The sequence below is a fragment of the Emydura macquarii genome, unplaced genomic scaffold (genome assembly GCF_026122565.2).
Source record: "Emydura macquarii macquarii isolate MOO-44397 ecotype Brisbane River unplaced genomic scaffold, CSIRO-AGI_Emac_v2 contig_3080, whole genome shotgun sequence".
In the NCBI taxonomy this organism is placed as follows: domain Eukaryota; kingdom Metazoa; phylum Chordata; order Testudines; family Chelidae; genus Emydura; species Emydura macquarii.
Window position 1 is genome coordinate 216,956 of NW_027133217.1, and position 27,844 is coordinate 244,799.

Sequence of the window (27,844 nt, forward strand, 5' to 3'; positions counted from 1 at the left end):
TGGAGAGTAGATATGGGATACAGAGTGACAGATGAACTGGAGAATTGGGCCAAAAGAAATCTGATGAGGTTCAACAAGGACAAGTGCAGAGTCCTGCACCTAGGACGGAAGAATCCCATGCACAGCTACAGACTGGGGACCGACTGCTTAGGCAGCAGTTCTTCAGAAAAGGACCTGGGGGTTACAGTGGATAAGAAGCTGGATATGAGTCAGCAGTGTGCCCTGGTTGCCAAGAAGGCTAATAGCATATTGGGCTGCATTAGTAGGAGCATTGCCAGGAGATCGAGGGAAGTGATTATTCCCCTCTATTCGGCATTGGTGAGGCCATATCTGGAGTATTGTGTCCAGTTTTGGCCCCCCCCCCCCCAAAACTACAGAACGGATGTGGACAAATTGGAAAGAGTCCAGCGGAGGGCAACAAAAATGATTAGGGGGCTGGAGCACAAGACTTTATGAGGAGAGGCTGAGGGAACTAGTTTTGTTTAATCTGCAGAAGAGAAGAATGAGGGGGATTAGATAGCAGCCTTTAACTACCTGAAAGGGGGTTCCAGGGAGGATGGAGCTAGGTTGTTCTCAGTGGTGGCAGATGACAGAACAAGGAGCGACGGTCTCAAGTTGCAGGGCGGAAGGGTAGGTTGGATATTAAGAAAAACGTTTTCACTAGGAGGGTGGTGAAGCACTGGAATGGGTTACCTAGGGAGGTGGTGGAATCTCCATCCTTAGCGGTCCTTAAGGTGCGGCTTGACAAAGCCCTGGCTGGGATGATTTAGTTGGGGTTGGTCCTGCTTTGAGCAGGGGCTTGGACTAGATGACCTCCTGAGGTACCTTCCAACCCTAATCGTCTATGACTCTATACAGCAATGGCCCAGTGACATGGGGGACTGATTAGCACAAGTCACTATGTAGTCATTGTTCTAACATAACCTGGCAAAGGCCAACAGCAGAATATCCCCTGAAGTCACTATAGTTACCGTGGTAGTGCCTGGACATCTGTCACAGTTCCTGAGGTCACTGCACCTCTGACCCCTTCGTGGCCTCCTTGAGGGCACTCTACTGAGGTCTCAGGCCTCTAGCCATCACCATGGGTAGGAGTCCGGCAACTCTCTCCCTCTAGACCAGAGATTCTGGCTTCCTGGGAAATTCAGCGGCAGTTGAGAGGAGTTACACAAGTTACATGGAGTAACTTGTGTATCTTAAGTCAACTTCCTAAATTCTCTTCTGCGTGCTGTCTCCACTACACTGCACCAATGGGAAATGGGTACCCGTCGACGCAGCGCTGTGCTTTTTTTGGGGGTGGGTTTTATTGAATCGACTTCCAGATCGATTGAGTGGGTCTTCACTTTTGCTCACTCGATCTGAATAAATCGATCTGACGGTGGCAAATTCGAAGACATACCCTTCGGCTGCAGTTCACTGTGATTGCCTCGGCAGGTCTGACTTCTGTTCAGCACCCGTAGTCCTGTTCTCTCAGGCGCAATGACAGGGTTAACCAGGGGACACGCCAGCCTTCCCAAAGCAAAGTACTATTTATTCAAAACAAAAGCATGACTGAGAAAACACACCTTAAAAACAACAAACAGAACATACGTATGTCAAGCTTAACTGGTGTCAACACCTACCACATGAAGACCCTGGCTGGGCCAAAGTACTTCAAACCCTTCCAGCCTCTTGGTCACAGGGTCATGTCAGTTTCCAGATGAAGGGACAGTAACATCCTCCCACGTTTGTTTTGTTTGCCACTTTTCTTCAAACCAGTTGAAACCAGTCTCTGCAATTCCCTGCAGGGGTAAGGTATGTCCAGACTTGTTTACCTGCATAGTGATTTGCATTAAATTACTCTCAGTGATTTTAGTTCTTAAAGGAAACTCCTGTAACTCCTTTCTGGATCACAGTGATAGAGTTGATGCAATAGAACTGAAGATATTCCACATGTCCACAGCAGCTATCACAAGATCATCTGAGATCAGGGCTCCACTGTGCTAGGCACAGTACATACACATAGCGAGGCCATCCATGCCCCAAAGAACTTGCAATTTAAAAAGACAAGCCAGGCAAAGGGTGGGAGAAAAAGTATTATCTCCATGTTGCAGATGGGAAACTGAAGCACAAAGATTAAGCGACTTGACCAAGGAGTCAAAGTCTGTGTCAGAGTCAGGAATTTACGCTTGGTCTCCCCGGTGTCATCTCACCTAGTGTTTTAACCAGCCTTCCTCGCAGATCTAAATTACCCATCCGTTGCCGAGGAGCTGTGCTGATGGCACTATGGAAACCCTTCAAACAGAGCAATAGAATAAAACCAGAATGCAAGAAAGACACGGATCTATAGCTCCTGGGGAGAGCTGATTAGGATGCAGCCATAACAGAGGATATTTGAATTCTCAGAGCAGTGGCCCGGTGCCCCATGGGGGAGCCTGCACGAAGGCAGGCACGGCAGCTGCAGTAGTGGGCTGAGTGACGGACGTACAATGCCTTTTCAAAGCAAGGGGACGTGTCCCCACCCAGGCCCCTTCTCAGGCGACACAGAAACGCACTGGCAGCTAACTAAACTTGCAGCAGTTTCAATGGGAGAGTTTGCTCTTGGGCTGAGACATTTTGTAGCTCTGTGCTTGGCAAAGCCCCGCAGACAGTGGCCGTGCTGCCCTGACGGTATCTCCAGGCTGAGATTTTCTGCTTCGTTTGCTGATGGGAACAGAGGTCAGGACTGAAAACCCTAGTGTGGAATGGTGTCGATTTGAAACCAGTAGTAATGCTGGTGTGAAAGCCCCGGAGGCTAGGCCCTCTGTTCACCCGCGCAGCTGCAGCAACGCACGCTTTCCTGCACTGGCCTGCAAACCTTTCAGTCTCTCTCTCAGAGGGGGGTAAACAGCACTTCCCTGCCTCCCAGGGCTGTGAGGATGCAGACACATTTTAAGAGTGCAGGGGTGCTCAGAGACTCCCATGATGGGAGCCCTCCATGTAAGTACATTAAATATCCCACCCCGGTCCCGCAGGGATTGCGTCTAGAGGTGAGGGGCTGCTTCAAACTCCATGGCCCAGTCATTCCTTAGCCTCTCACTGAGCCTACCAGTAAAAATGCTCTGAGTGCCACTGGCAATCGGACTTATTTCACTCAAGCCCCCCCAGAGCCATCAGACTGCAGCAACTTCTCGTGGCTGCCCGTGGGGGCTGAATTTGAACCAGCAGCCTCTGAGGTGAAAGGGTCCCCCCGTTACCAGCCTCCTGAGCCATCCAGCCCCAGGGGCAACGAGTGGGTGGCATAAAGGCAGCTCCCACATCCTCCTGCTGCAGCGCCGCGGTGCTATTTACAGCTGCTTTGTTTGTAGAAGGAGACCCAGCCCTGATGCTGACTTGGCATGGAACGATCGTTCACCAGAACGTAGCTGTGAACACGCCAACCCGGAAAGAGAAAAGTCAATAGTTAGAAAAGCTGGGAAATTGCCATGTCACAAAATCCTTCCCCGCCCTGTTTTTCATAGGTCCAGATCCCAAGAGGTACAGGACCCCTTCACATCCCATACGTCACACCAACACTTGCCCTGTTACCCACAAGTAACAGCTGTTAGCCATGCTGCTTCACGTACTGCTGGAAGGCGCTCAGATACGAGGTGGTGGGCGTGATACAAGAACCTATAGAGAATAGAACAGACATTCCTCAGTTCAGCGGAGGTACCTAGAGTAAGCTTGCTGTCAAACTCCGTGCACATTTCCCTGCACTCTCTAGAAGTCTCTTAGCACTGCTGGTTTGGCGCCCTGCACCTACAGGTGCACTGGAGAGCCAGTTCAGTGTTTCCAGCATGAATACCCAACGTTGATAGGGACATGGACTTGGATGTCCTAATAGGCCTTGATCTTCTCTAGCTTCACATTCGGATGATCTGCTTCCATGACTGACGGGAAACACGCACTAATAACCCCCGTTTGCTTTATGGGATTGTTGATGTTTCAGTGACTGGAGAATTAGTGTAACAATTTTACAAGCAGCATCCCTGAAGTACTGTAGGGATTTTAGCTACAAACCGCTGCATTTTGACTTTAGCGCTAATGATGGTCTTCCAGAACGTTTTTTTTTTAAACGATGCTCAGTTCTTGATAGAAAGCAGCAACGAAGCCTGGGCAAAATCTTTCCAAATGTAATGCAAAGTTACCTGAAATTTAAGGCATTTCACATTTCATGATGAACTTGAAAGTGTCACAAGGATTTAAAAATTCTTTTGCGGGGAGGAAAAAAAGGAATGAAAAATCAGTTTGCAAAATCCTTTGCCTTGAATGGACTGGAGGGCAACAAGGACTTCATGGACTCAGTGTATGAGCCACAATCTTGATCAACGCTGGGATGGACCTGATCTCCAAGCTTACAGTTGCAATTAAAGTGTCGGCTACAAGATGGCAGAAAGTACAGTTCTACTTTGACTTTTCAGCCAATGGTAGAGGAAGCTAACTCAGGCTAGGACAGTTTGCCTGGGAGAACTGACTGTCAAGCTGGTTCCTTTCCCAGGACAGCCATTTTGTTCATTTCTGCCCATTCTCACCTCGCTATCTAGATATGAATATGGCCTCAGCACTGTAGCATCGGCGCGTGGTGGCGGCCATCTTGGCTGACACACAAGAGCTGGAAGCCCGAGTCTCTGGAAGTTGGGTTGAAGAGCCAGGCTCTGTAGCTGGGCCAGTCACAGGCTCTCGTTCCATGGAGGAGGCACGGAGCGAGACATGGCAACACACACTGCCCCACGGGCTACTTAAGCAGCTCACAAATCACCAAGGCAAGCTACCCTCTGCACTCCTGGAGGCATTAGCCCATTTTACAGAAGGGGAGCTGAGGCACGGTCCAGACGAAGTCACTTGCCCAAGCACACCCAGGAAGTCTGTGGTCGATCTAGGAGTTGAACCCAGGTCTCAGTCCAGTGCCCGAACCACTAGGCCATCATCCTTCTCAGATGAAATGCTCGGACAAGTGAGGTGAAAGCTGGGCTCTGTTCTGGAGCCGCCAGGCAGTGCCTCTTACTCAAAGACTTGCCCTTTTATTGACTCTAATGGGCTCTGAAGCTGTGAAACGGACCTTGGCCCACGTAAAACTCACACTGTTTTCTCCAGGCATCTTCTACTCAGTTTCAGGTTTATACGCACAATTCCTTATCGGAATCGTTTGTTATTCCTCCGTGCAAATATTGACATTTTTATAGCTTGCAAGGGGTGGGAGGGGTTGTCACTTTAGCTAGAAGGCTATTCAGTGCCGTCTGTTTGCAATGTTAACACCAGGCACTGGAAGCAAATTCTCTTGGTAAAACAGTCGGATATTTCTTGTAGGAGGGTTTTTTCTTTGAATGGCTCTGTGCAATTTAGAAAGAGAAAGAGAGAGCATGTGTGAGTGCATGTGAGAGAAAGATACTATCAGCCTCCACTCCAGTATAAACATTCACTTTCTGGCCATTGCCCCGCAGGCTTTATCTATATCCTGCCCAGGATTGTTTTGAAATAACACCCTAGCAGGAAGAAAAGCAGCAGGAGGAAGACAAAAGGGTACAAAGCAGGAATGTGGGAAGGGTGAGTCAGTCTCACCTACAGTCGGGGCCAGTGTACCCAGCCCTGTAATTCTTAATCACCAACACTTAAACACTCTGAAAACACAGGAGTGGCACTACCGCTGACAGTGACACCCAGGGAGCACTACGATGCCGGGTACAGACAGAACACGATGCCTGCAGCCACCCTACGTGCTGGGATCCCACCCTGCGCTATATTATTGTGCTTGTAACATGCCTCTTCAGATACCGACTATATTTATTTATTGAGTTAGTTTGGTTCAGAGAAAAATTTCCCAGCCCTGTCTCCTTATTCTCTAAGGGCCATCATCATCATCTGCTTCCAGGGCCTGCCCTCCGGCCCACGTGTGCCATGCTGAGTTCCGCAGGTGAACGCAAGTCCTGCTACGTTGGCTCCATTCCGCACACGTGCATGCAGAAAGCAGGCAGCTTTCTTACCAGCTGGCCCACCAACCCGGAACCGCTCTGGACTGGAAGCCATCAGGGGACCAGGGATGGGCAGTAGGAGAATCTCAACAGAACAGATGACCATGAAACTCGGCACTTTCAGAGAAAAATGCAATCGTGTTTCATCAGCCACGTCTTCCCACAATACTGCCAGCCCTCCGTGCCCTGCAGCTCTGAGAGAGTGAGTGAGGAGAAGGAAAGTGACCTTAACAGCTGCACTTTGTATGGATCAGAGGGAGAAACTATGCAGAGTAACTCATTAGAGAGGCAAACACTTAGTGGCCCTAGAATGAAGCAACAAAAACAATAACTCAAATATACCCTCGCCCCCCAAATCCACATTGCAACACGCCCCTATGGTCTAGGCACAGGAGCTGGTAAACCCAGCCATTCCTCTCAGGGTAGATTATTATACTGGCCTGCAGCCTGAGAAGGCTTCCAAATCCCACTGGTGTCAGGGAGGATCTGTGTAAACAGGGCTCTACTCCTCTCTGCCTTGACATGTACTGGCAAGAGTTCTTTCCACACAGTCCTGGAAAGGAACACACACGGGAGTCAAACTCCAATCTACATTCTTGGTTGCAACCCCAAGAGATGCCTTTAGAACTTGCATTTCTAGTTTGACAGGTGACTCATGTTCCAAGCGCACGGGTAAAACCCCATCTCTCTAGGTATTCACGAAGTGAAAAGCAGTGATTTTGAAAGAGTACAGACTTATTTCCACATTTCAGGCCGTAAGCAGTAAGTGTGTATATAGCAGAGAAGCTGGTACATCTGGGTTCATGCAATGTCAATTCGGATTGCCATCAAATCAACTAGACTTCCAACTGGTATTTTGCATGCTGACGCTATAGGAGGCTGATACTATGCAAGTATCATACTATATACTATGTCTAAGACTGGCACATGCAGACAACTTGTTACTCATTGCAGACCAAGGAACAAGCTGTCACTCCAGGATGGCTACTTCATGTATAAATTAGGACAGGTTGAAAATTTGCCATCCAATTGTTTTTCGACCAAAGGAAATTTTTCATAAAAAGTGTCTGCTACCAATGAAAATTTAGATTTTTCATAAAAAACCATATGCCCCAAAATTTAACTATTTCCGCAAAACCCCCAAAATATTGCCATTTGGATATCCTGCCATGGTGTCCCAGGGAAATGGTAATTGTTCCCTCATGTCCCAATTTCCCCTTATGGGTCAGGCTTCCAGGCTAGATTATATCTTCAGTGATGTGCCATGGCCAGGCACTCCCATGACGCATCTGACTCCCTTCACCACAAGGAGAAACCATGGTGCATCATGGGATGTGTAGTACAATCAGAAAGACCATCCTAAAGAGAAAACAGGGAGCTATGATGCAACCAACTTAAAACTGCCCCTGGCACCACAGCAGTATTTCTGAAAGAATATTTCAGTGTTCAGACAAAATAACTCCGTTTTCATTTTTTTTTTTTTGGCCACTGCCTATTACACTCGTCTTAATTTTCACCATCACCTTGTGCTCCTTCTCTCTGGTATTCCCTCTTGTCTATTGTTAAGGTTAAGATTTTGCCACAGTTATTTTAGTAAGAGTCAGGGAGAGGTCATGGGCAAACGGAAGCCTTGACCTCTCCCTGACTTTTACTAAGAATAACTATCACTGACAAAATGGGGCTGACTGGGGGGCGGGTGGGGGGAGGAGAGCAGTGGGGCAGTGTCCCCCACACACCTGCCTGCAGAGGCAGGGAGTTGGGGGCCAGTGCTGGGAGCTATGGGTGTGCGGACCCCCCCCCACCCGTGGGACCTGCAGCTTGGTGCTGTGGGGGGCTCTCACCACCCTGTGAGGCCCATGGTTCGGGGAGCTCCAGAGTCCCCCCCGTCTGCAGCAGCAGCTCCAAGGCGTTCTGGGTGTTCCCTGCCTGGGGGTCAGCCCTTTGCCAGGGTCAGTACAATCCATAGAAGACTGCTCCACGTCCCACCTCTTTCCAGGCTGAAACATCAGTCTGCCACCCTTGTGGAGCTCTGTTTAGTTTAGGGTGAAGTATTCTATCATACCAGGCTAAGCACAGTTCTGCTGACATCTGTTCAGACAATTGAAGGACAACATTTCATTACCCCAGCAGTTAACACAAAAGTGGTTTGTAGCTCAAAACCAGCCCTGCTAACCATTTCCCATTATGCTCAGCACCTAGGTGAATTATGCTAAATACTTACTTGTACTCATGCAAAGCCCATGCAAATTAAGTGCCCCCCTTTCAGCTTCAGAGCAGGGAGAGTGCCACTGAGACACTCAGACCTGGCTTACAGGGAAAGGACTGGAAGATGGCCATGGCAGCAGATCACAATGGCAGAGCTGGGAATAGGTCTCCCAGGTCTCCCAAAAGCCAGCCCAGAGCCCTGTACATTAATCCACACTTCCTCTCCAGGAGGAAAATTCCTACGAAATACAGTTTAAAGTCCTTTAAAATTTGGAAGTCAAATCCTAATGAGGAAAATAGGAAGAAGCACAAACTCTGGCAAGTAAAATGTAGACGTGCGAGGGAGGCCAAGAAAGAATTTGAGAGGCAACTTGCTAAAGAGAAAAAAAATACTGTTAGTTATGTAAGTACATCAAGCAGGAAGCCTACAAAACAGGCAGTGGGGCCTCTAGATGACAAGGTGTTCTTGGAGCACTCAAAAAAGACAAGGCCATTGCAGAGAAGCTAAATGAATTCTTTGCATCTGTCTTCATGGCAGAGGCTGTGGGGGAGATTCCCACATCAGAGCTATTCTTTTGGGGTGACAAATCTGAAGTACTGTCCCAAACTACTGTGTCAATAGAAGAGGTTTTAGAACAAATTGACAAACTAAACAGTAATAAAGCACCAGGATCAGATGATATTCACCCAAGAGTTCTGAAGGAACGCAAATATGAAATGGCAGAACTAACACTGTAACCTATTACTAAAATCAGCCTCATCCCAGATGACTGGGAGGTAGCTAATGTAACCCTGATTTTTAGAGAGGGCTCCAGGGGACACCTTGGCAATAACAGGTCGGTAAACCGAACTTCTGTACCAGGCAAATTGGCAGAAACAACAGTAAAGAACAGAATTATCAGACATATAGATAAACACGATTTGTTGGGGGAAAAGTCAACACAGCTTTCGCAAAGGGAAATCATGCCTCCCCAATCTAACAGAATTCTTTGGGGGAATGAATAAACATGTGGATAAGGTCAAACATGTTTGATAAGGTCCCTCACCAAAGGCTCTTAAGGAAATTAAATAGCCATGGGATAAGAGTGAAGGTTCTCTCATGGATCAGTAACTGTAGAAAACAAAGGGTAGGAGTAAATACCAGGTTTCACAACAGAGAGAGGTAGACAGCCGTGGCTCCTAAAGATCTGTACTGTGACCTGTGCTGTTCAAAATATTCATTAATGATCTAGAATAGGGGGTGAACGGTGAAGTGGAGCAGTTTGCAAACTATATAAAGTATTAATTAAATCCAAAGCAGACGGTGAGGAATTAGAGTAATCTCACAAAATCAGGTGACTGGGCAACAAAATATCAGTGTTAAATGTCAGCTGCCGAGTGCAGCACTTTGGAAAACAATAATCCCAACTACACACGTACAGTGATAGATTCTACATTAGATGTCACCACCCAAGAAAGATCGAGGAGTCACCATAAATAGTTATCTGAAAACTTCTGCTCAATGCACAGCAGTGATCAAAAAGGCTGAAAGTATGTTAGGAACTATCAGGAAAGGGACAGAAAAGATGAAAAAAATATCATAATGCCACTATATAAAGCCATTGTGCACGCACACCATGAATACTGTGTCCTGTTCTGGTGTCCCCACCTCAAAAAGAATATAATGGAACTGGAAATGGTTCAGAGAAGGGCAACAAAGATGAGTGAGGGTATGGAATGGCTTCGATACGAGGAGAGACAAAAAAGATTAGGGCTTTTCAGCTTAGAAAAAAGAGACAGTTAAGGGGGAGGAGGGATATGATAGAGATCTATAAAATCATGATTACTGTGGAAAAAAGGATTAGAGAAGTGTTATTTACCTTTTCCCACAATACAGAAACCCTGGGTCACCCAATGAAATTACTAAGCAGCAGGTTTAATATAAGAAAGAGGAAGGACTTTTTCACACAATGCGCAATTACCTTGTGGAGCTCCTTGCCACGGGATGTTGTGAAGGTCAAAAGTATAACTGGGTTTTAAAAGAATGAGGTAAATTCAGGGAGGATAGGTCCATAAATGGCTATTAAGCAAGATGGTCACTGATACAACCCCTTGCTCCTAAACCTCTGACTATCAGAAGGAAAAGACAGGGGTGGGTCCCTTGAAGCTCTGGTACAGGCCACTGTCAGAGACAGGATACTGGGCAAGATGGACCATGGCCTGATGCTGTATGACAGCTCTAATATACATCATAACAACACAGAACATACATTACTCATTACAGTATATTCAAAGAGAAAGCCTCAACACCCCCCTCACCCCTCCCAATTTTTGGACGGCTACATAAAATTCAAAAATTGATAAAAACAACATCCCACCCCCCCAGCATGAAATTGAATAAGCCCCAAAACCTAGAAGCCCTAAAACAGTGCTAATTGAAAAAGAAGAGGGGGAAATCAGGGGTGCAGAAAATTCAAGAAGATTGTCAATACTTGGCCATTCGTTTTTCAAATTTCAACGTTTTGCCACTGTAAATTTGAAAGATTTCAACCAGCTCCATTTGGAAGATCTGCAGGGTGGGTCCTCGGTCTGCTTTGCTGTCTAGCAGGCCAAGCACACTGCTGGCGTGACCCAAACAAAAATTCTCCTCCCCCACACCATCTCCAGTTGGGGATTTCCCAACAAGACAGGAGTGGGCTTGGATGCCCAGTTACATTTTCAGAATCCCTCACTGTTACATTGCAGTTCACTGTCCAGTGACAGCGTTTTCAGGTTGCCAGGCAGGCCTCGTGACAACGGCATGCAGGTGGTTTGCTTTGGGCACCCTGGAAGCAATTTGCTGTAGTAACTTGCTAGAAGTAAACACTCCTGCCCTTTTGATGGTGACCTGGTGGTGTGTTTTTCTGCGGTGAGAGAGTTTTGCTACTACCACCATGTCATGTTGAGACAATTGCATAGGCCAGATTCTCTGCCGGTCTTCATCTATGTAGCGCCTATGAAGCCAATGTGGACCTGGTCCTAAATCTAAGTCCAGATCAGTTCTCATCTCACTGATTTCTGTTGGAGACGACTCGCAGGGTCAGGCTTTAGATCTTTCTTTTGAGAGTGGCCGAGATGAATTCTTTTCAACATCCAGGGTTCCATTCTGATGGACTTCACTGGCAGCAGAGTTCTGTCTATCCAAGGTACTTCTATGGCTCCCATGACTAAAGCAGCTGAGCACTCACAATCTTTAGTGTATTTATTGTGAGGTTAGGCAAGTATTATCCTCATTTTACAGATGGGGAACTGAGGCACAGAGACTAAAGCCCAGATCCTCAAAGGTATTTAGGCACCTAACGCCTATTAAAATCAATGGGAGTTAGGCACCTAACTGGGCCCAAGTGACTTGCCCAAGATCTCACACACAATCTATGGCTGAACATGGACTTGAACCCAAGTCTCCTGATCCATGGGCTAGTGCCCTAAGCACAGGGCCATCCTTCCTTCCGATTTAGGACAATACCAAGCATAGTAGAAAATCCTCACCCTTCATGTCTTGCTTTTTTCCCCCCCCTTCTCTATAGACTCTTACTTCATCTCATAAGAACGGCCATACTGGGTCAGACCAATGGTCCATCTAGCCCAGCATCTTGTCTTGTGAAGGAGGCTGGTGCCAGAGGCTTCAGTGATAGTGATCAAAACAGGGCAACTTATCAAGTGATCCATCCCATTGTCCAGACCCAGCTTCTGGCTTATGGACACCGAGAGCATGGCGGTTGTATCCCTGATTATCTTGGCTAATATCATTGATGGACCTATCCTCCATGAACTTCTCATTCTTTTTTGAACCCAGTTGTACTTATGGCTTTCACAACATCCCCTGGCAATGAGTTCCACAAGTTGATTCTGCATCATCTTTTCCCCATCTCCCCACCTGCCTGAAAACTGGGAAATGGAAAGTTAGTTGACCCTTCCTGCACAGAAAGTCAGCTAAGACTTAGACTGCAAGTTTATTTTCCTAAATCCCTCAAACCAAAACTTGCCAACACTATTGTGTCCTATGATCTTATCAACAGAATTCTCTGGATACACCAAGTATCATACTGTGAACACTGGAGTTTGTTCAGTTTCTATTGCATTACATCTACTAGGGCTGGTTAAAAATACAAACAAAAATTAAAATATTCAGTGATTTTGAGTTTTGTTGAAATTTTGACCAAACATTTTAACAACCCCCTCCCCCCCAATTTTGGAAAATTGCAGCCATCTACATTATTCGTGGATTTCCCATCATCTGAAGGTGGATTTGCATACAGCACCACCTTGCTAAATCATCCCAATGCCTGAGAGACCCATTACCTGTAGCTGAACACTGACAATTAGTGAACCAGCAAGCAATTAAAGCACACAAGGGCATTTCATCACAAAAGGTACTTGGTTTATTTATTTTGTAATTTAGTTTTAATTTAGACTGTAGAGTCTGCTAGTAGAGTATGTAATGTAAAAATAACAAAACCTTGATATTACTCAGTGTGCTCATTACACACAAAGTAGCATTGCAGCTCTGAGATGGGAGAGGCGGCCAGTTTTTGTTTAGATTGTAAAGTGTGTGGTGGCAGAAGTGGAGATTAGCAGGCTTCTAGAGGAAGGATAGTTATGGTTGAAGCTCTGGAGTGGGAACCAAGAGATGCAGTTTCAGCTCCCAGTTCTGCAACAGGCTTCCTGTATGATCTGGGACAATTCCTCTGTGCCTTGGTTTCCCCAGGTATAAAACTGGGATATAATATTATTTCTCTACTCCCACGCCTGTGGTAAGTGACTCCCGCTCAGGCACCACGTTTTATAAAACTTTTTCTTACCTCTTTCAAATGCAAAACATTTTTGATTTCATGCTCCATTGAGTAAAGTAGCGAGCTGACCTGTCTCTCACCACTCCCTGAGGTAAGCTTCGCTGCGGTTCAGAATCTGGGGAAGTGCTCCTTTTGTGGGTGTCTGGTGGAGGGGGGGAATTTTGGCATGGTCTTTTCCTGTTCTTTATGCTTGTTCATAATGAATCAACTTCTGACACCATCACACAACAATGGTGAATTAATCATCACAGAGAGAGAGAGCGCACCTCTCATCCAACACTGAACAAGGAACTTTATTAGAATAAGGAACACATTTATTCCATAAGCTATTCAGTCTCTGCTTCATTGCAGAGCTTCTGCCTAGAACCCTTCCTAGGCACCTGTTGCTATGGATTTAAACAGTACACCCCTCACAAACATCTTACAAGACCAGACCCTAGGACATCAAAAGGCATCAATCCACACCATGGTCTCCCTACGTAGCTTTGCACGCTCAGCTAGCTCATGATTTCAGAGGGTCGTTTTAGAATCATCCAAAGCTTCATGCAAAACCACGTGTTTTAATTTTTAGGCAGTTTAAAAAGTAACTCGATATATTAAAGGTGAGCATCAAAGTCTTCTGTCCCAAGTACATTATTTGGCTGACTGATGTAACTTCCAGTAGTGACTCCTTCCATTCATAAACATTTATTCAGTGAAACCTCTTGCTGCTACATAAGCTTCATGATGTGCTGGAAGCAACACTTCACAGCTTCTGTTTTGAGACTTATTCTGAGAGAATTGGGACTTTCTCCACTTACGTCACTAGGAAAGGTTGAGAGATGAGATTCTGGCTCAGTATCTTTGGATTCTCTTTCCAGAGCTGACTTGAGTTGAGACCTGATGGCACCATGGCACATTAAAAGACAGATACGCGTTCCAGTTGGATGTTACACGCCATGGCAAATGGCTGGTTTTAAACATCAGAAAAACAAAGCCTGTTGCATTAGCTTCGACACTAACAGAAAAGGTTATGGAAAATCAGAAATCCTATACAAAAACATGTCTAACAATGCCACACGGAGATAGAGAAGACGTTAGTTCTTACCGACTCCAGGACTATGTCAACACGTGTCGCAAAATTCGGCGGCAGTCGCTGGGAGATACGCAAGCGACATAGAGCAGCTTGTGTATCTCCTGTGGACTTCTTAACTTCTACTTACCGTGGTGTCTTCACCTCGCTGTGCCGACGGGAAATGCCCGCCTGTCGACGCAGCGTTACTTTACTTGGCGGGGGTGGATTAGTGGCGTCGACTACTGGGTTGACTGAGTGGGTCTCCACTGCCTCTCAATCGATCCTGCGGCACCAACTGTGCCGCCAGCCGTACAGACAGTGTAGCTGATCTACTTTAGGCCGCTGTTGGGCACCTATCCCTTATTACTTGAGGTATTTTTAGAAGATGACACAATTTAATACAAAAATAAGGATATAAAGAGTCAGGCCAGGCTATAATCTCCATAGAAAATACAGGAGCTAAACAGAATGGTTTGTCAAGTATTGATTTTTACTCAACTCATCCGATTGCATTCCCCATATTAAAGGAGCAAGGTCATATCTGTGATTGGAACAGTTCATTTGGATGTCAGTATTCCAGAGTAAATAATTAGATCCATATCCTAAAGTCTTGATGTTTGGGATGTTTTCCCATTTTCACAGTGGATGACGTGTGCGCCAAGGAAAAAAAAAGCATCAGATCCCAGGTTTTAAGGGGCTAGCTGCTTTTAATGTAGTGTCTATATACATCAGATGGATAACGTAAATTCAGTATGGTCTTGACTATCAGTGTGTCATAGGAATATTACATTGCAAGGAATCATGGTTTTGGATAATCAAGAGAAATTTTGAGATTGCTAATAGGTATGTGGACCAGAGCCTCTTTGGATGTTATTTCCTCTACAGTACTTAAAGTGGTATTTCTCCATGACCGATCCATGGACGGATGCTGGTCCCTGAGATCTCCCTGACAATTTATGAAGGCAGCAAGCCGGTTCCCGGAATAAAAAAGGTTAAGAAACACAGATTTAGACCCCAACCAAGATCAAATGTCCATTGAGCTAGGTGCTATGCAGGCACATTTTAAAGTCATATATAGGAAGTCTGTGGAAGCCAGGAATTGAATCCAGATCAAGTCCCACTTCAATGCCTTAACCACAAGACCATCCTCTTTCTCACAATGGGAAGGCTTGGAGAATTGAAGCTATCACCACATTCCAGGGTGCATTTCAGACCAGGAAGGGGTTGTCACCACCTGCCCTGCAACCTTGGGGAGATTTGAGGCTATACCGTATTGTAACAGAATCAAAGCATTAAAATTCCATAAATTGCCCTCTCTCTTTGCAAAGGCAGTTTCTATAAAAGGAAATTCATTTAGACCCACATGCTTTCTCTCATCAAATCTCTGACCTCAGTAAGAGAAAAAATGGCCCCTTAGATGATTACCAGTGATTTGTCTTCCCATGGATATTGCTCCAGAGGAGTAGTGCAATTCACTGACAGGCACACTTTTCTCGCCTTGATATCTTGAGACACCTGTAAACATGTCCTTCTCTTCCACCCACACAGGTTACCCTCATTTCCATCTACAGTCCAGGAGTCCTTATAAACCAGCAAGGCAGCGTATGCAGAATACGTTATTTCTATCCACTGACTCTGGAATGCACAAACCTCCCTCAGTCAGCAAGATTCAAAATGAACAGACTCGTAAGGGTTAGAAAAATCGGCCAGCAAACGGAGCAGGGATTTGTGCACGCAAGCATAGCAAAGGGCCATGGAATCGTGAATTTACTGTCAATACAGGGTAAAGTCCCATGCATACTTTGTTTGCTACCCCACCTTCGCCAGTTACCTAGATGCATCTGTTTGGGAACACCCAGATCAGATGACTTTAAACAAAAACTACCCAAGTTATACCGGTTGAGCCTCTGTAAGTGTTCCTTTTGTTAATATTTACCTTTACGGGTAAAGGGAATGCAGGGAGGGGAAGAGCGAGAGACAGAGTGTTCTGGGAAGAGGACGATGATTGTGTCCTGAGAACACTTGTCACAGCTCGATACTTCCTAATAAGGGCAGCACAGAGCTCAGGGAACTGAAGGAATCTAGTTCAGAAGGAAGAGATTAGAAAAGCAACAGCAGCTACTTAGGCTGTGGCTCTCAGACGCCGGGCGAGAGCTCTCCGCTTCGCTTCCTAACTCCACCTCTGCGAGAGGCAGCAGCTATGTCGGTGAGAGAAGCTCTGCCACTGACAGCGCTGTCTACCCCAGCACTTCAGTCGGTGTAACGATGCTACTCAAGGCTGGGGATTATTCGGACCCCCGCGCGACAGATATACCGAAGGAATTCTGTAGCGTAGACCAGGAGTTAGTGATCACTACGTGGGGGTGGAGGGGAGGAAGAAATACTAATTGTGTGTATTCGAGTAGCATCTAGAGGTACAAATGGAGATCGAGGCCCCGTTGTAAATGGCAGGTGCTACAATTAAGGAAGAGAAACCAAATGCACAAATACAGAATGGGGGAAAACTGGCTTGGCAGCAGTACTATTGAGAAGGATCTGGGCGCTGTGGTGGATCACAACCACAACACAAGTCAGCAATGCGACGCTGTTGCAAAGAAATCCCCCAAAACCCAAATGCAATGTTAGGTTGCATTAACAGAGGCATAAGCATGCATGGCGGGGGAGGTGATAGCACAGCTCTACTCAGCACTGGCTAGGCCTTAGGTGGAGTACGGTGTCCATAGAAAGGATGTAGAGAATCTGGAGAGGATCCAGAGGTGAGTGACGAAGATGATCAAAGGGAAGGAACGCAAGCCATAGGAGCAAAGGCTGAAGGGGGTATGTACGTGATCTTACAGTGGTGCAGCTGCATCGTTCCAGCTGTGCTGCTGTAAACTCTTTAATGTACGGATGGCACCAGATTAAATCTCAGGAAAAACCTGTCTTACTGTAAGAACAGTGCCTAGAGAGGCTGTGGGAGCCCCTTCACTGGAGGTTTTCAGAAGGAGCCTGGTTGGATCTGTCTTGGATTGTTTAGACACAATAAATCCTGCATCTTGGCAGGGGGTTAGACTAGATGGCCCTGACGGTCTCTTCTAACCCTCTGATTGTACCAGCTGCTTTACAAACAGTGAGAGGGTCCGTGCCCTGTAGTTTACAGCTTGAACAAAGAGAACAGACAAAGGCAGAGGGTTGGAGGAACTTGCCCAGGATCACACTCCAGAGCAGTAGCAGAGTGGGGGAATGGGATCTCGATCTCCTGCCGCCCACTCCAGCGCTCCATATACTTCTATGAAAAATGTTGCCAAGAGCCATTTGTCTTATGAGCGAAGGGCGTGAAGCCCCAGGCTCCAGAAGTCAGCGTAGGTCAGTTTCAGGGTATGCCCTTTTTAGAAAGATGAGAGGAAGCCAACAAAAGTAACCTAATACTTGAGCACAATGTGTCCCCACCCAGTGATGAGCAAATTCCCTTGAAAAAAAAAATTTGCTCCTCCTCTTTGCCCCCCTTTTTCTCCTCCATTCTTCTCCCCACGCTACTGCGACTGACCTTTCACCCTGGGCTGCATGGAGCACAGGCCCTGGGTGCTAGCTGCCTCTGCTGTTCAGCTGAGATGGCTACACAGGAAAGGGGGTGGAGATGCCTGCATAGAAGTCTCCCGGCTGGGGTCTGCGGAGCCACCAGGAGTGCACAACAATGCTACAGCTACCTGCCAGTGCTGTCCCCACACTTACACATGCACCAGCTCCTTCTCTGCTTCCTCTCCAGGGAATAACCTTTCCTCTGGGGCAGGGAATTTCTCTAGGCGTTTGTACCTAGCCCTGAGGCACTGCTGTAATACAAATGATCTAGTGGCTCCTATGCGGAGCAGAGCTGCTAGTTGTTCTCCTGGTAGACAGAGGGAGCAGAGCCTAGCAATCCCAACTTCTTCTTGGCCCAGTTTTGATTACCTGGGGTGGATGAGGTGTAGACTGAGTGAGCTGGAATCATGGTCACACCTTTCATGTCCCAGCTGAAAGCCTCTACCTTGCTAATTGGACCTGGCGATTTTTTCACCTGAAAGGAAAGCGATCCGGTAAATGTGGCCTGAAATGTGCTCCTGCAGATGGTGAGCTTTTGGCCATGGTTTTTTCCTATGTTGCTAGTACTCACAGTGCAAAGTTTAACCACCAGTGATGTGCAAAGAACTGAAGAAAAGGGGAGAACTGAAGGAAAGGCACTGGGATCTCTAACATGTGCATTTTGTAGACTGACGTTGCACTTTTGCTAAGATTTATCATTTATCCTTAGCTCTTTCAACATATTTCAGCCACGTCCAAAATGATTTACATGTTCCTTGCTTAGAAAGGTTAGGCACAGAACTTTCGGAGGGAAAAAAGTGCTCATGATAGAATGCGACTTAAAATACATTAAAAAACTAAAATCTTTTAAACAGATATTGATTCCTATTTCCAAGTGCTGGTGTGACGATTCTTCATGTCTCCTGAAAGACTTGATATTTGTAAAGAGGTGGGAATAGTTGTCTGGTGAGGTCAAATTTTTGCAGGGGGAAATGCAGAATTCATGATTTAATGACTTACCTGGTAAGCGAAAGAAGAATGGTCTCAGGTATTGAGCCAAATCCTCTGCTGGCAGACTGATTTACACTAGCTGGTGCCCTGAGTGGTTTTAAGATGGAGTGACACTGTGTGTGTGTATATATATATATATATTAAAACAGCGCTTCAATTCACCTATAAAGGGAAAACAGCTGCACCATCTAGTGGGCTAACAACCACCTTGCATGAATAAGCAGCTTAAGTCTCCGATGATTTTAAAAAAGTGGTTGTCCTGAACTCGTGTGTGTGTGTGTACGCATGGACGTATATACGCACACCCTCCCATGGCAGTGACGGCCTTTTTATAAATTGCAGTCATGTGCTAAATTACTATCACGCACTTTCGACCGTTTCACCTACTCTCCGCCTCCCAATCCATCTTTCCAGGACTTACTCTAACATCCATAGGAAGCTTCAAACCTACTAAAAAACAAACAAACCTGCCTTTCTCCCCCGTAAAATTTAATTCCTCAAGCTCCCATTAAAAACCCCACACTTCTCTGAGCCCCAGGTTAGGCAAATAATAGATTTTCAATATCTAAAAATTGGTTCTATCGTATTAGCACCTATTATTTGTATTATTTGTATTACTGTAGTGCCTATGCGGCCCAGTCATGGTCCAGGACCCCAGCGAGCTAGGCACTCAAGAAGCTTACAATCTAAAGTAGCACCTAGAGGTCCCAGCTAAGGTCAGGGCCCCATTATGGTCGGTGCTGTATGTAGACACACAGTGAGAGAGAGTCCCCTTTCCTGAAGAACTTACAGTCTAAGACAGACAAAAGGCTGGAGGGAAAACTGAGGCACAGAGACAAATTGAGTTGCTATCTTGTGGATTTGCTGGGCTAGAAACAAGCTTTCAACTCACAGCAAAAATGATTTCACTCTCTCCCCTTCTGTGAAGAGACACAGCATTTTCTCCACTAGACATGAATGGACTTGAAACATCCGACTACAGATCTTGACATTTTTAAGCCTAGAAAAAGCTATTTTTGGTCATTTTTAAATGTTCTTGTGGCTCTCTGAGCCCGACACAGTCGTAGAGACTAACTAGGGCATCTGGTTTTTTGGGTGGATACAAAAGATAGTTTTAAAAGAATTCAGACTCTAAAACATTCCTAAAACGGTTTCCCTGTGACAAACAAAGCACATACAGAATAGGTGATACTGCAGTGACATCAAGGTTTCATCAGCACTCATTTGGGGTGACCTGCCTTTCTTGTGAACATGATCATCCCAACCTCATGCTGATAAAACCTTTTCAACACCACAAATACATGATTACTCTCACATACATACACATGCTAATTTGTTTTTATGTCTTACCAAGTCAATCTTCCCAAGATCGGAGAGTTGGGAGCTAGGTGATCCTGGGAGTTTGTGCCTTTCGTCTCTGGAGAAGATCTTGGTGCTGACTGGGTCACACCTTAGCTCATTGTCGAGACACGTCTACATCACAAGAACATACATTGTGGTAGCAACTAGTAACTCCAAATCAAGGATCAAAGCTCATTTGTGCTAGAGGCTGTAGAGAGAAGTTGCACTGTGCACCAATATGTAATTGATACAATCTACAGTCGACTCACTGGACTGCTACAGGAAGAATAGTGCAAGACAGGAAGCAAGATGCACTGAATTGTATGGGAAAGCAAGAACAGTATCTGCTTGCACAATGGCTATTTTAAGCCAGTGTCATCTTAACAAGGAAAGAGCCAATCCCTTTCTCCATGGTCATCATTCACCCACACCCATAAGCCACAGGCGGCTTTGGAAGCAGAAGGAATTGTTTTAATCCCCTCAGTAACACCGTATTGGCTGTCCCACATCTTGATGGATGAAAGGAGATGCGACAGTCAGTCCATCGGTGCTTAGCAATGGTATGGGCAAAGAACCCAATGAGCGAGTGGCAAACCTTCCCACAGTGACTACCGGCCCACTCGCTGGATGGAGATTGGAGCACATTCTGCTTCCTGTGGGTCTCATCCCTCGGCTCTCTGATGGCCTATAACAGTCTTACAGCAAAAAGGTGGAGGTTGAACTTGGCTGTAGAGGTGCCAAAAGGGAGAGAGTGTCCCTTGGTGCCTTAAGCTGCCTAATTTACCTGAGCTAGCAGTCAGGACTAGAAAGGTGCACCAAAATGAACATAAAACAATAAAGAAGAATGAGAAATTCTGGTCCTCAATGGAGTTCTGCACTTCTGCTCCCAAGGATCTTTGCAGACAGAGAGGTCATGGGGTGGGTATTACCAGGAGTTGTGCTCATGCTCATTAACAGAGAACGGTCCTATTCTTGGCTTCCACTTGTCACAAGCACAGTGGAAACTCTGTGGATTATCAAGTGTGAACAGGATAAAGAGAGTATATTACCTGCATTCAATACACACCCATCACTTTATGAACATCCTGTGCTGAGGCATAAATTGATGGACAAATTACAGCAAATTGCACTTTAAACAAGTTGAGTTTGAATCACAGATTTCACAAATAAAACAAACCTTTGTGAAATAAATAACTCTTAAACGAGCAGTCAGGGATTCCCCAGTGTAAAGCATTTACTCCAGTGCTGGGAATTCTTGGCTGTTGTACAATCTTCTTTGGATAGATGAAATAATCAAGCCTAATTATCCAGAAGAACAGTGGTTCGACACGTAGATGGCGGAAATGCTTCTGGCACAATGGTGAATCATCCATCAGTCTTCAAGTAGGGACAGCTTCATGTTATTTGGAGCCTGTGCACTCTATATACATATTCCATGTCTCTTTGTCCAGCATTTGTGTAAATTAAATCCTGATCAAATTTATGTACACCACCAAAATCAGAGTGATGGCAAAGACAGTGGAGGACAGAGCAACGCAGATTAGAGCAGTGGATGATACAAGCAGCACAGGCTGGAACACTGTGTCTGTGAGGGATGTGACCAAGCAAACATAGCCATCACCATAAAGCAAATTCAGCATGTTATCTTAGAACTGCCCAAATCTTACCTTTCCAATGTAACTAAATGCTGCAGATGTGCAGGAAAGGTATGTGATCTGGAACATAGGAACTGCCACACAGATCAGACCAGTGCTCATTCTACCTAGTCCTCCATCCAGTCACTACCAGGGGATGGTACAGACTCTTCACAGGAAGGTGTGAGAAACTCTACAGTAGGTAGTTCTAGGACTACCTGCCTGCCAAAGTTTCTTTTCAATTCCCATTAGAGGTTGTCGCAAGCCCTGAATGCAGGAGGGTTTATATTAGTGCTGGTTGGAAAAATTCTGACAAAAATTTGGGGGTCAATTTGCAGATTTGTTGAAATCATAATGTGTTGCAGAGACTGCTCAATTTTGATGAAGTTCCAGTGGAACCCAGGCAAGGTTTTGACAGACCTCTGCCTGCCTGGTGGTGCTCCATGCACTTTTGGGGAGAATTTTAAAAATGTTTGGCGTTTGTTCTGAATCAGAATGAAATACTGAACTTCTCCATGAAATGGAATTCCCTTTCTCTGCAAAGCTCTAGTTTACCTTCCTTCCAAAACTCTTTGTTCTTTTCATATTTACTGTAACAACTTTGGATGTTCTTGTTACCTGAATCAATATCTAATCCAATTCTGAATCTTGCTAAGTTCTGTGCTCAATGATTGGAAGAGGAGCTGATCTCTGACTTAAGAATCAGTCCTAAGAAATGTGTGAGAAACATTTAAAACCCTGAGCAAAACAATGTTAACATCTGGACCTTTATTCTGCACATGTGAGCCAAAGCTCTTGATCTTAAACACAGGTCATTTTGTTCACAGTAAAGTGAAAAAGTCGGAGGAAAAAATAAAATCAACTTATAAAATTTAAACTTACCACACAGAGACAGGGATGTTGAATGGCTACAGAAAGAAACCAGGAGTCAGGAAAACAGGATTCTATTCCTAATTGCAGTTGCTTGCTGTATGACCATGGGTAAATTAATCAATCTGTGTATGCCTACAATTTTAAAATGTTAATAATATGTACCCTATTTGTACACAACATTTTCCTTGGAGGAAAGGTTCTATAGAAAGTTATTATTTCTAATGAATCGCAGAGTAGATCGTTCAACCAGATACAATACATAATTTAATCAGACTTTTCTTAAGATATGGCAATGATTGTAAAAACCATTATTCAGGCAGCCGAACTGAGAATCCTCCAAAAGTCAGTCAGCTTTAAGACCTGCACAAGTTATAGTATGATCTCATCCAAGAGATCTAAATAGCAGGAACATCTGCTGGAGTCACCAGCAATTTATTTAACAGAGTTCATCAGCAGTTCATCAGCTCTTGTCTGCACAAGCAGGTGCCAGGGTATTCAATAAGAACTACTATCCATGCTTTTATTTAAAAAAAAGGGTGGTGCTGAATGATTCAACCAATCTATAGAGGAACCACACACAGAGGGAGTAAAGAACCTGGTAGAAGAGGAAAATGATCAAAATTGAAGGGGAAAGTGGCAAAAAGGAAAGGACAGGATATTTCTCAGAGAAGTATTACATGAACAAGTGTCTAAATTGTTAAAAACTTTTATTTGTGACAGTAAAGAAACCATTCAATACCTGATTGACAACACTTCTCTCTCCTCAAAACACTCACACTATATATGTAGTGTTTCTCAAGTATTGCTGGATTGTTCATTGCATTAAAGTGTAAACAACTCCATTATTAGACAAACAAGCAATATGTCCATTGCTTACTCCTCTGTTAACTTCCCAGAAGAGTTTTAACAAAAAGCCAGACAGCTGGATTTTTACAATAAAATATGAACAGAAACTAACAGCTCATTTTGCATAGTTAGCCTATAGAATTTCAAGCAATTCCCCAACCCAAGTCTTACCTGCCCTCCTCACCACACAAAGGCATACATGACAGCACCTTTGAAATCAGAGGCACAAACATTTTTTTCTTTTACAATAGGGCTGTGCGGTTGTGTGTTTTATTAGTAAAAAAAATTCTGTAAAACATAGGATTATGTGTGTTTGTAAATTATATCGCTACAGACTTTTTACATTGAAATTTCAAAGCTGCAACCCCAGTACAAGCCAGTATAATTTAGATATTTTATTGTCCCCCAACCACTCTAATTAAAATCATGCCGTGATAAAGTGATTGAACACATTGATAACCAAGCTCTTCAGGTGACGGGTTTCTTCCATGTATAACGTCACTGTTTTTTAAAAAAGAAATTAAAGGGAAAAACAAGAGACAGTTATTTTTTTTTCTCCAAAGCTACCTAAATGAACATAGTAGTATTGGTACATTTGCTAAAATCTTCCATTCAAAACTTCCTGGTGTTTAACAAATATTCTGCGCACAGCCCTAGTTTACAGATTGCAATTTAATCTTAACATTTTAGTTGAATTTCAAGAATTTATGGCACTCTGCCTTACATTTTAAATTTAAAAAATATATATATCCCCATGTAGGCAAATAACTAACCTCTTTTGAACCCCCAACATAGAAAGGACAACGGAACTTCGGGTCAGGCAGCATTTCTTTAGTTGAACTGAATGATCCACTGGGAAAGACTTTTTAATAGTGTTATGATAATATCTGGGAATTATATTTGAAAGACAAGGCTTATAACAGTCGGTGACCTATGTGCAACATGCACTATTGCACTTGTAAATATGGAAGAGCTTTGGGGATTAATTTGATTTTCTGTTTTGATTTTCAAAATCTGATTTAATTAAAATAACACAAAAATAACCATATTGCAATTTTTTTTACAAATATTCGGCTCGTTTTCCTGGCATTATTCTTAGAACTATATTGCTTTGTTAAAATCTTGGTGCATCAAATATAGAGTTATATATAAATCAAAAAAGTTTATAAAAATCTGGATTTTTTAAGTGTGGCAAAATAAAGTGCAAAAAATGTATATATGATAGTTGCTCATGTGCTGTAAAATTCCAAACACTTAAGAAACCCAAAACTTGATTTTAAACAATCATCCCATTTGATGTCAGAAGGAATCGGGTATCCAAAAATAGTCTCATATTCTAGAGTGAAGCTTACCATGATTAGAACTCTAAAACAAAAATCACATATAAAATGCACTTAAAATATTAGCATGGATCAGAAATGTTACTACGATATATACCCCTGATTTTGTCATTTTTGAGTGCTGCGTGTTATTTTGTATGCTTCATTAGTTGAAATTATAAAGCCAATTTATTCTGGAACTTTATGAATTATAATGGCCCAAAGAGTATCAAAACTATACAAAAACAACACAAAGACAGTGATTGTATAGTATTAGTCATTAAAATGGTTTTAGATGCGGGAACAGAAGTTCAGTTGTCCATTAAATGTTGATTTCGAAACAATACAAGTCACTTTAATATCAACATTCATTCACAGACATTTAAGGCAACTGGTTCATGAAATCACTGCTTTTATAAATGCGAATAGCTAATGACATGGTTTGCCTTATGTACAACAGATCACAACTGTTTAAATGGTAATGTCTCATGAAGGGGTTATTCACTGTCTAATTGGTAAGACTGTTTGGTCTAATACTCGTGAGAAAATCTTTGAATTTTTTTTTCAGCCATTCTCATCATACCTGCACAATAAACTACAACCTGAATACTTCCCTGCAGACTGTATCTGAGGCACAGAGGTCACAAATACAGTTAAAATACTGCTCAGAGAACAACTTTTTGGCAGTTTATGGTTTCATTACTCTGTATTAAAAAACAAAATTAAAGATCTTAGACTGAACATAAACTCAATGGACTAACCAGAATCCACACGTCCTTTTAATCCATCTAGATTTTTTTTTAAAAAATGGTCAGAACTTAGTTCTGGCACAGAATCATACAGTACTATGGCAATGAAAACTGATGAGAGAACAAAAAAAGTGATGCTGTACAGACTCAAATGTCATGATACTGCTCAGAACACGCTCACTGAGAAACACTGCAAGCACAGTGTGAAGCTGCACTACAAGGAGATAAGTCCTCTCTCAGTCTTATACTGCACCTGTGATAATCTATTCCATGCCAGTGTAGGCTGGCCCACCCTTTTATGAACGAATTTATTAAGCTTCTTAGTAAATGTTTAAGCCAAAACTATACAGGTCAGCTTCTTGTAATTCCTGTTGGTCACACCTGTAAAAAGGCAATTTATATCTACCTTGTGGCATTTGACAGTAGGGTAATTAAAGCACCAAATATTTAGTTTCACTTTGTTTGCCAAATATGGCTAATTTGTATGACTAGACTTCTACTGGTGCAAAAATGGTTAAAAGGTGACCCTGGAAAGAGAGGTGGGGGGAAGGGCTGTGCCTTTTTTCTTCAAAAGGCCTGAAAGGGTTAAAAAAGATACACATGTTTTTAACATCAGAAATTCAGTCTTGTCTACCCGGGATGAATGAAGAACTAGTGTAATTATGACATCACAAATAAATGAAAGCCAAGTCAACTGAGAAGACAGGATTTTTAGTCAGAATGTTAAAAACAATATAAAAATCTAAGTTAACACCTATTTAATTCCAAAGTCTAAAGAGTACTTTAGAGAAAGGAATTCTGTGTTAAAGGAATTCTAATTCTCCAGCAGGGGTGATATCTGCATCTGAGACTCTCCACAAGTATTCAGCAAAAAACAGGAAAGATCAGTTGAGATTCCTGATATTTCTAAGGAAAAACAAAAACAGGGAAAAAAGGCCCCCGCTTTAAAAACAAATTATGGTCATGCCTCCATTTTGCTTCTTTATGGTGCATAAAGGAGCAAAAGGTATTTTTCAAAGTCTTTTGAAGGTCACCTTGAACTGAGTTATCTGGTATGTCAGATATCACATTTACTACACAAGGGTGGGGCATATCACCTGCATTTCATTTATTGCCCAAATTTGCAGCTTACAGCAAATGTTTTTGTAGCGCAGGCACAGTGGCAAAGAACAGTAGAATAGCCGATAGTCAACTCCATTTGGTAGGTATACAGTAGCAGCAATTAAGAGAAGAAATACTCTTAACAGCTCAGTACAGATTCAGGTTACCCAGATGGACTTTTGTAAGAAAAGAATTTAGATCAATAAATAGATTCTCTCTCCCTTCCTCCCAATATAATGGGGGTTTCTCATTATGGTGTTTTAAAAAATTAGAGAGAGATGGCAGTTGTGCGTAAGCAGAGATAATAGAACTTGATCCATCTAGCATAAAAGGTGCTTAAGGTCTATTTGCCACCATATTTTTCCAATTCTATCATTCCCTAATAATTAAACAACTGCAGATATGTTCGAACTGTGTCCAAAATGAGTAAGACCATAGTAGCACAAGCATGTAACCAAAGTCACTCCCCCAAACTCCTAAACCTTTTGAGCATGACAAAATGTAATGAATACAACTTAACATCACCATGGAGACAGGAACCCAGCATATTTGTTTCAGCTTTTTCCTTTGTTACCATATATTACAGTGCTCTATAAAAATTTTCCTTTTTAAAGCATTTAGACAATACAAGACTAAAAGATGTCTGGAAATACACCTTATACAAAAATGAACTTTTATCTTAAAATAACATTCAAAAAGGCACTTCATTCTGTAAGAAAAAAATTCAGAGTCAGGTCAACTGCTCTAAGCAGGGGGTGAAAGAGTCTGCATAGTGGGAGGGGGAAAGGGGAAAAATTTGACTGCTGAAATACAAGTTTCTTTTTTTTGGCATGTTTTAAGAAAAGCTGATCCAGTAAAATGTGTCCACTTATGAAAGTCATTAAAAGAGTCCCATTTAAAATAGCTTCTTTTTCTTTTTTAAAAAAGTAGTCTCAATACGTGATCTTAGACGTCAGGCTTCTGAAGACTTAACAGCATCACTCATGATTGTCCTTCGTGTACAATGTAACAGGAAGATCAAGAACAGCACTTCTGACAGGAGCGGCCTTCTCAAAGCCTGTTTGAAAGAGCTGTGAGAGATGAAGAGAGAGTCTATAGCAACTGCAGTCAACCAGCAGCAGTCTGATTTAAGGGCTACCTGTTGCAAAGTTTGTGAAGCATACTGTAAACTTCTTCCTCTCTGCTTAGTCCTTCAAAGAAAGGAATAAGATCTAGCAGCTCTGTGTCCGTCATGTCATCAAACCAGGACTGCACAGGCACCTGAAGCAGAGAAAGATACAGAATAGAGGAGGTTTTGCTACATCAAGAACAGGTGCACAATTTCCATTTACCTCAGAATCTTAGCTTACAGCACCTAGTGGCAGGCATCCTACCTGCAGCTAATGACCATGATAAAG

The 27,844-nt window shown here is 43.7% G+C and overlaps 1 protein-coding gene across 1 annotated transcript in view; it reads right to left on the reverse strand.

Annotated features, from left to right (window-relative positions):
* Positions 1 to 23,122: 23,122 nt before the first annotated feature.
* CTDSPL (CTD small phosphatase like) overlaps positions 23,123 to 27,844 on the reverse strand; it is a 99,797-nt gene continuing 95,075 nt past the window's right edge. Inside the window, exon 8 of the mRNA XM_067530388.1 lies at positions 23,123 to 27,707. Coding sequence (XP_067386489.1) covers positions 27,582 to 27,707 — 126 coding nt within the window. The 3' untranslated portion in view covers positions 23,123 to 27,581. The remainder of the gene's footprint in view (positions 27,708 to 27,844) is intronic.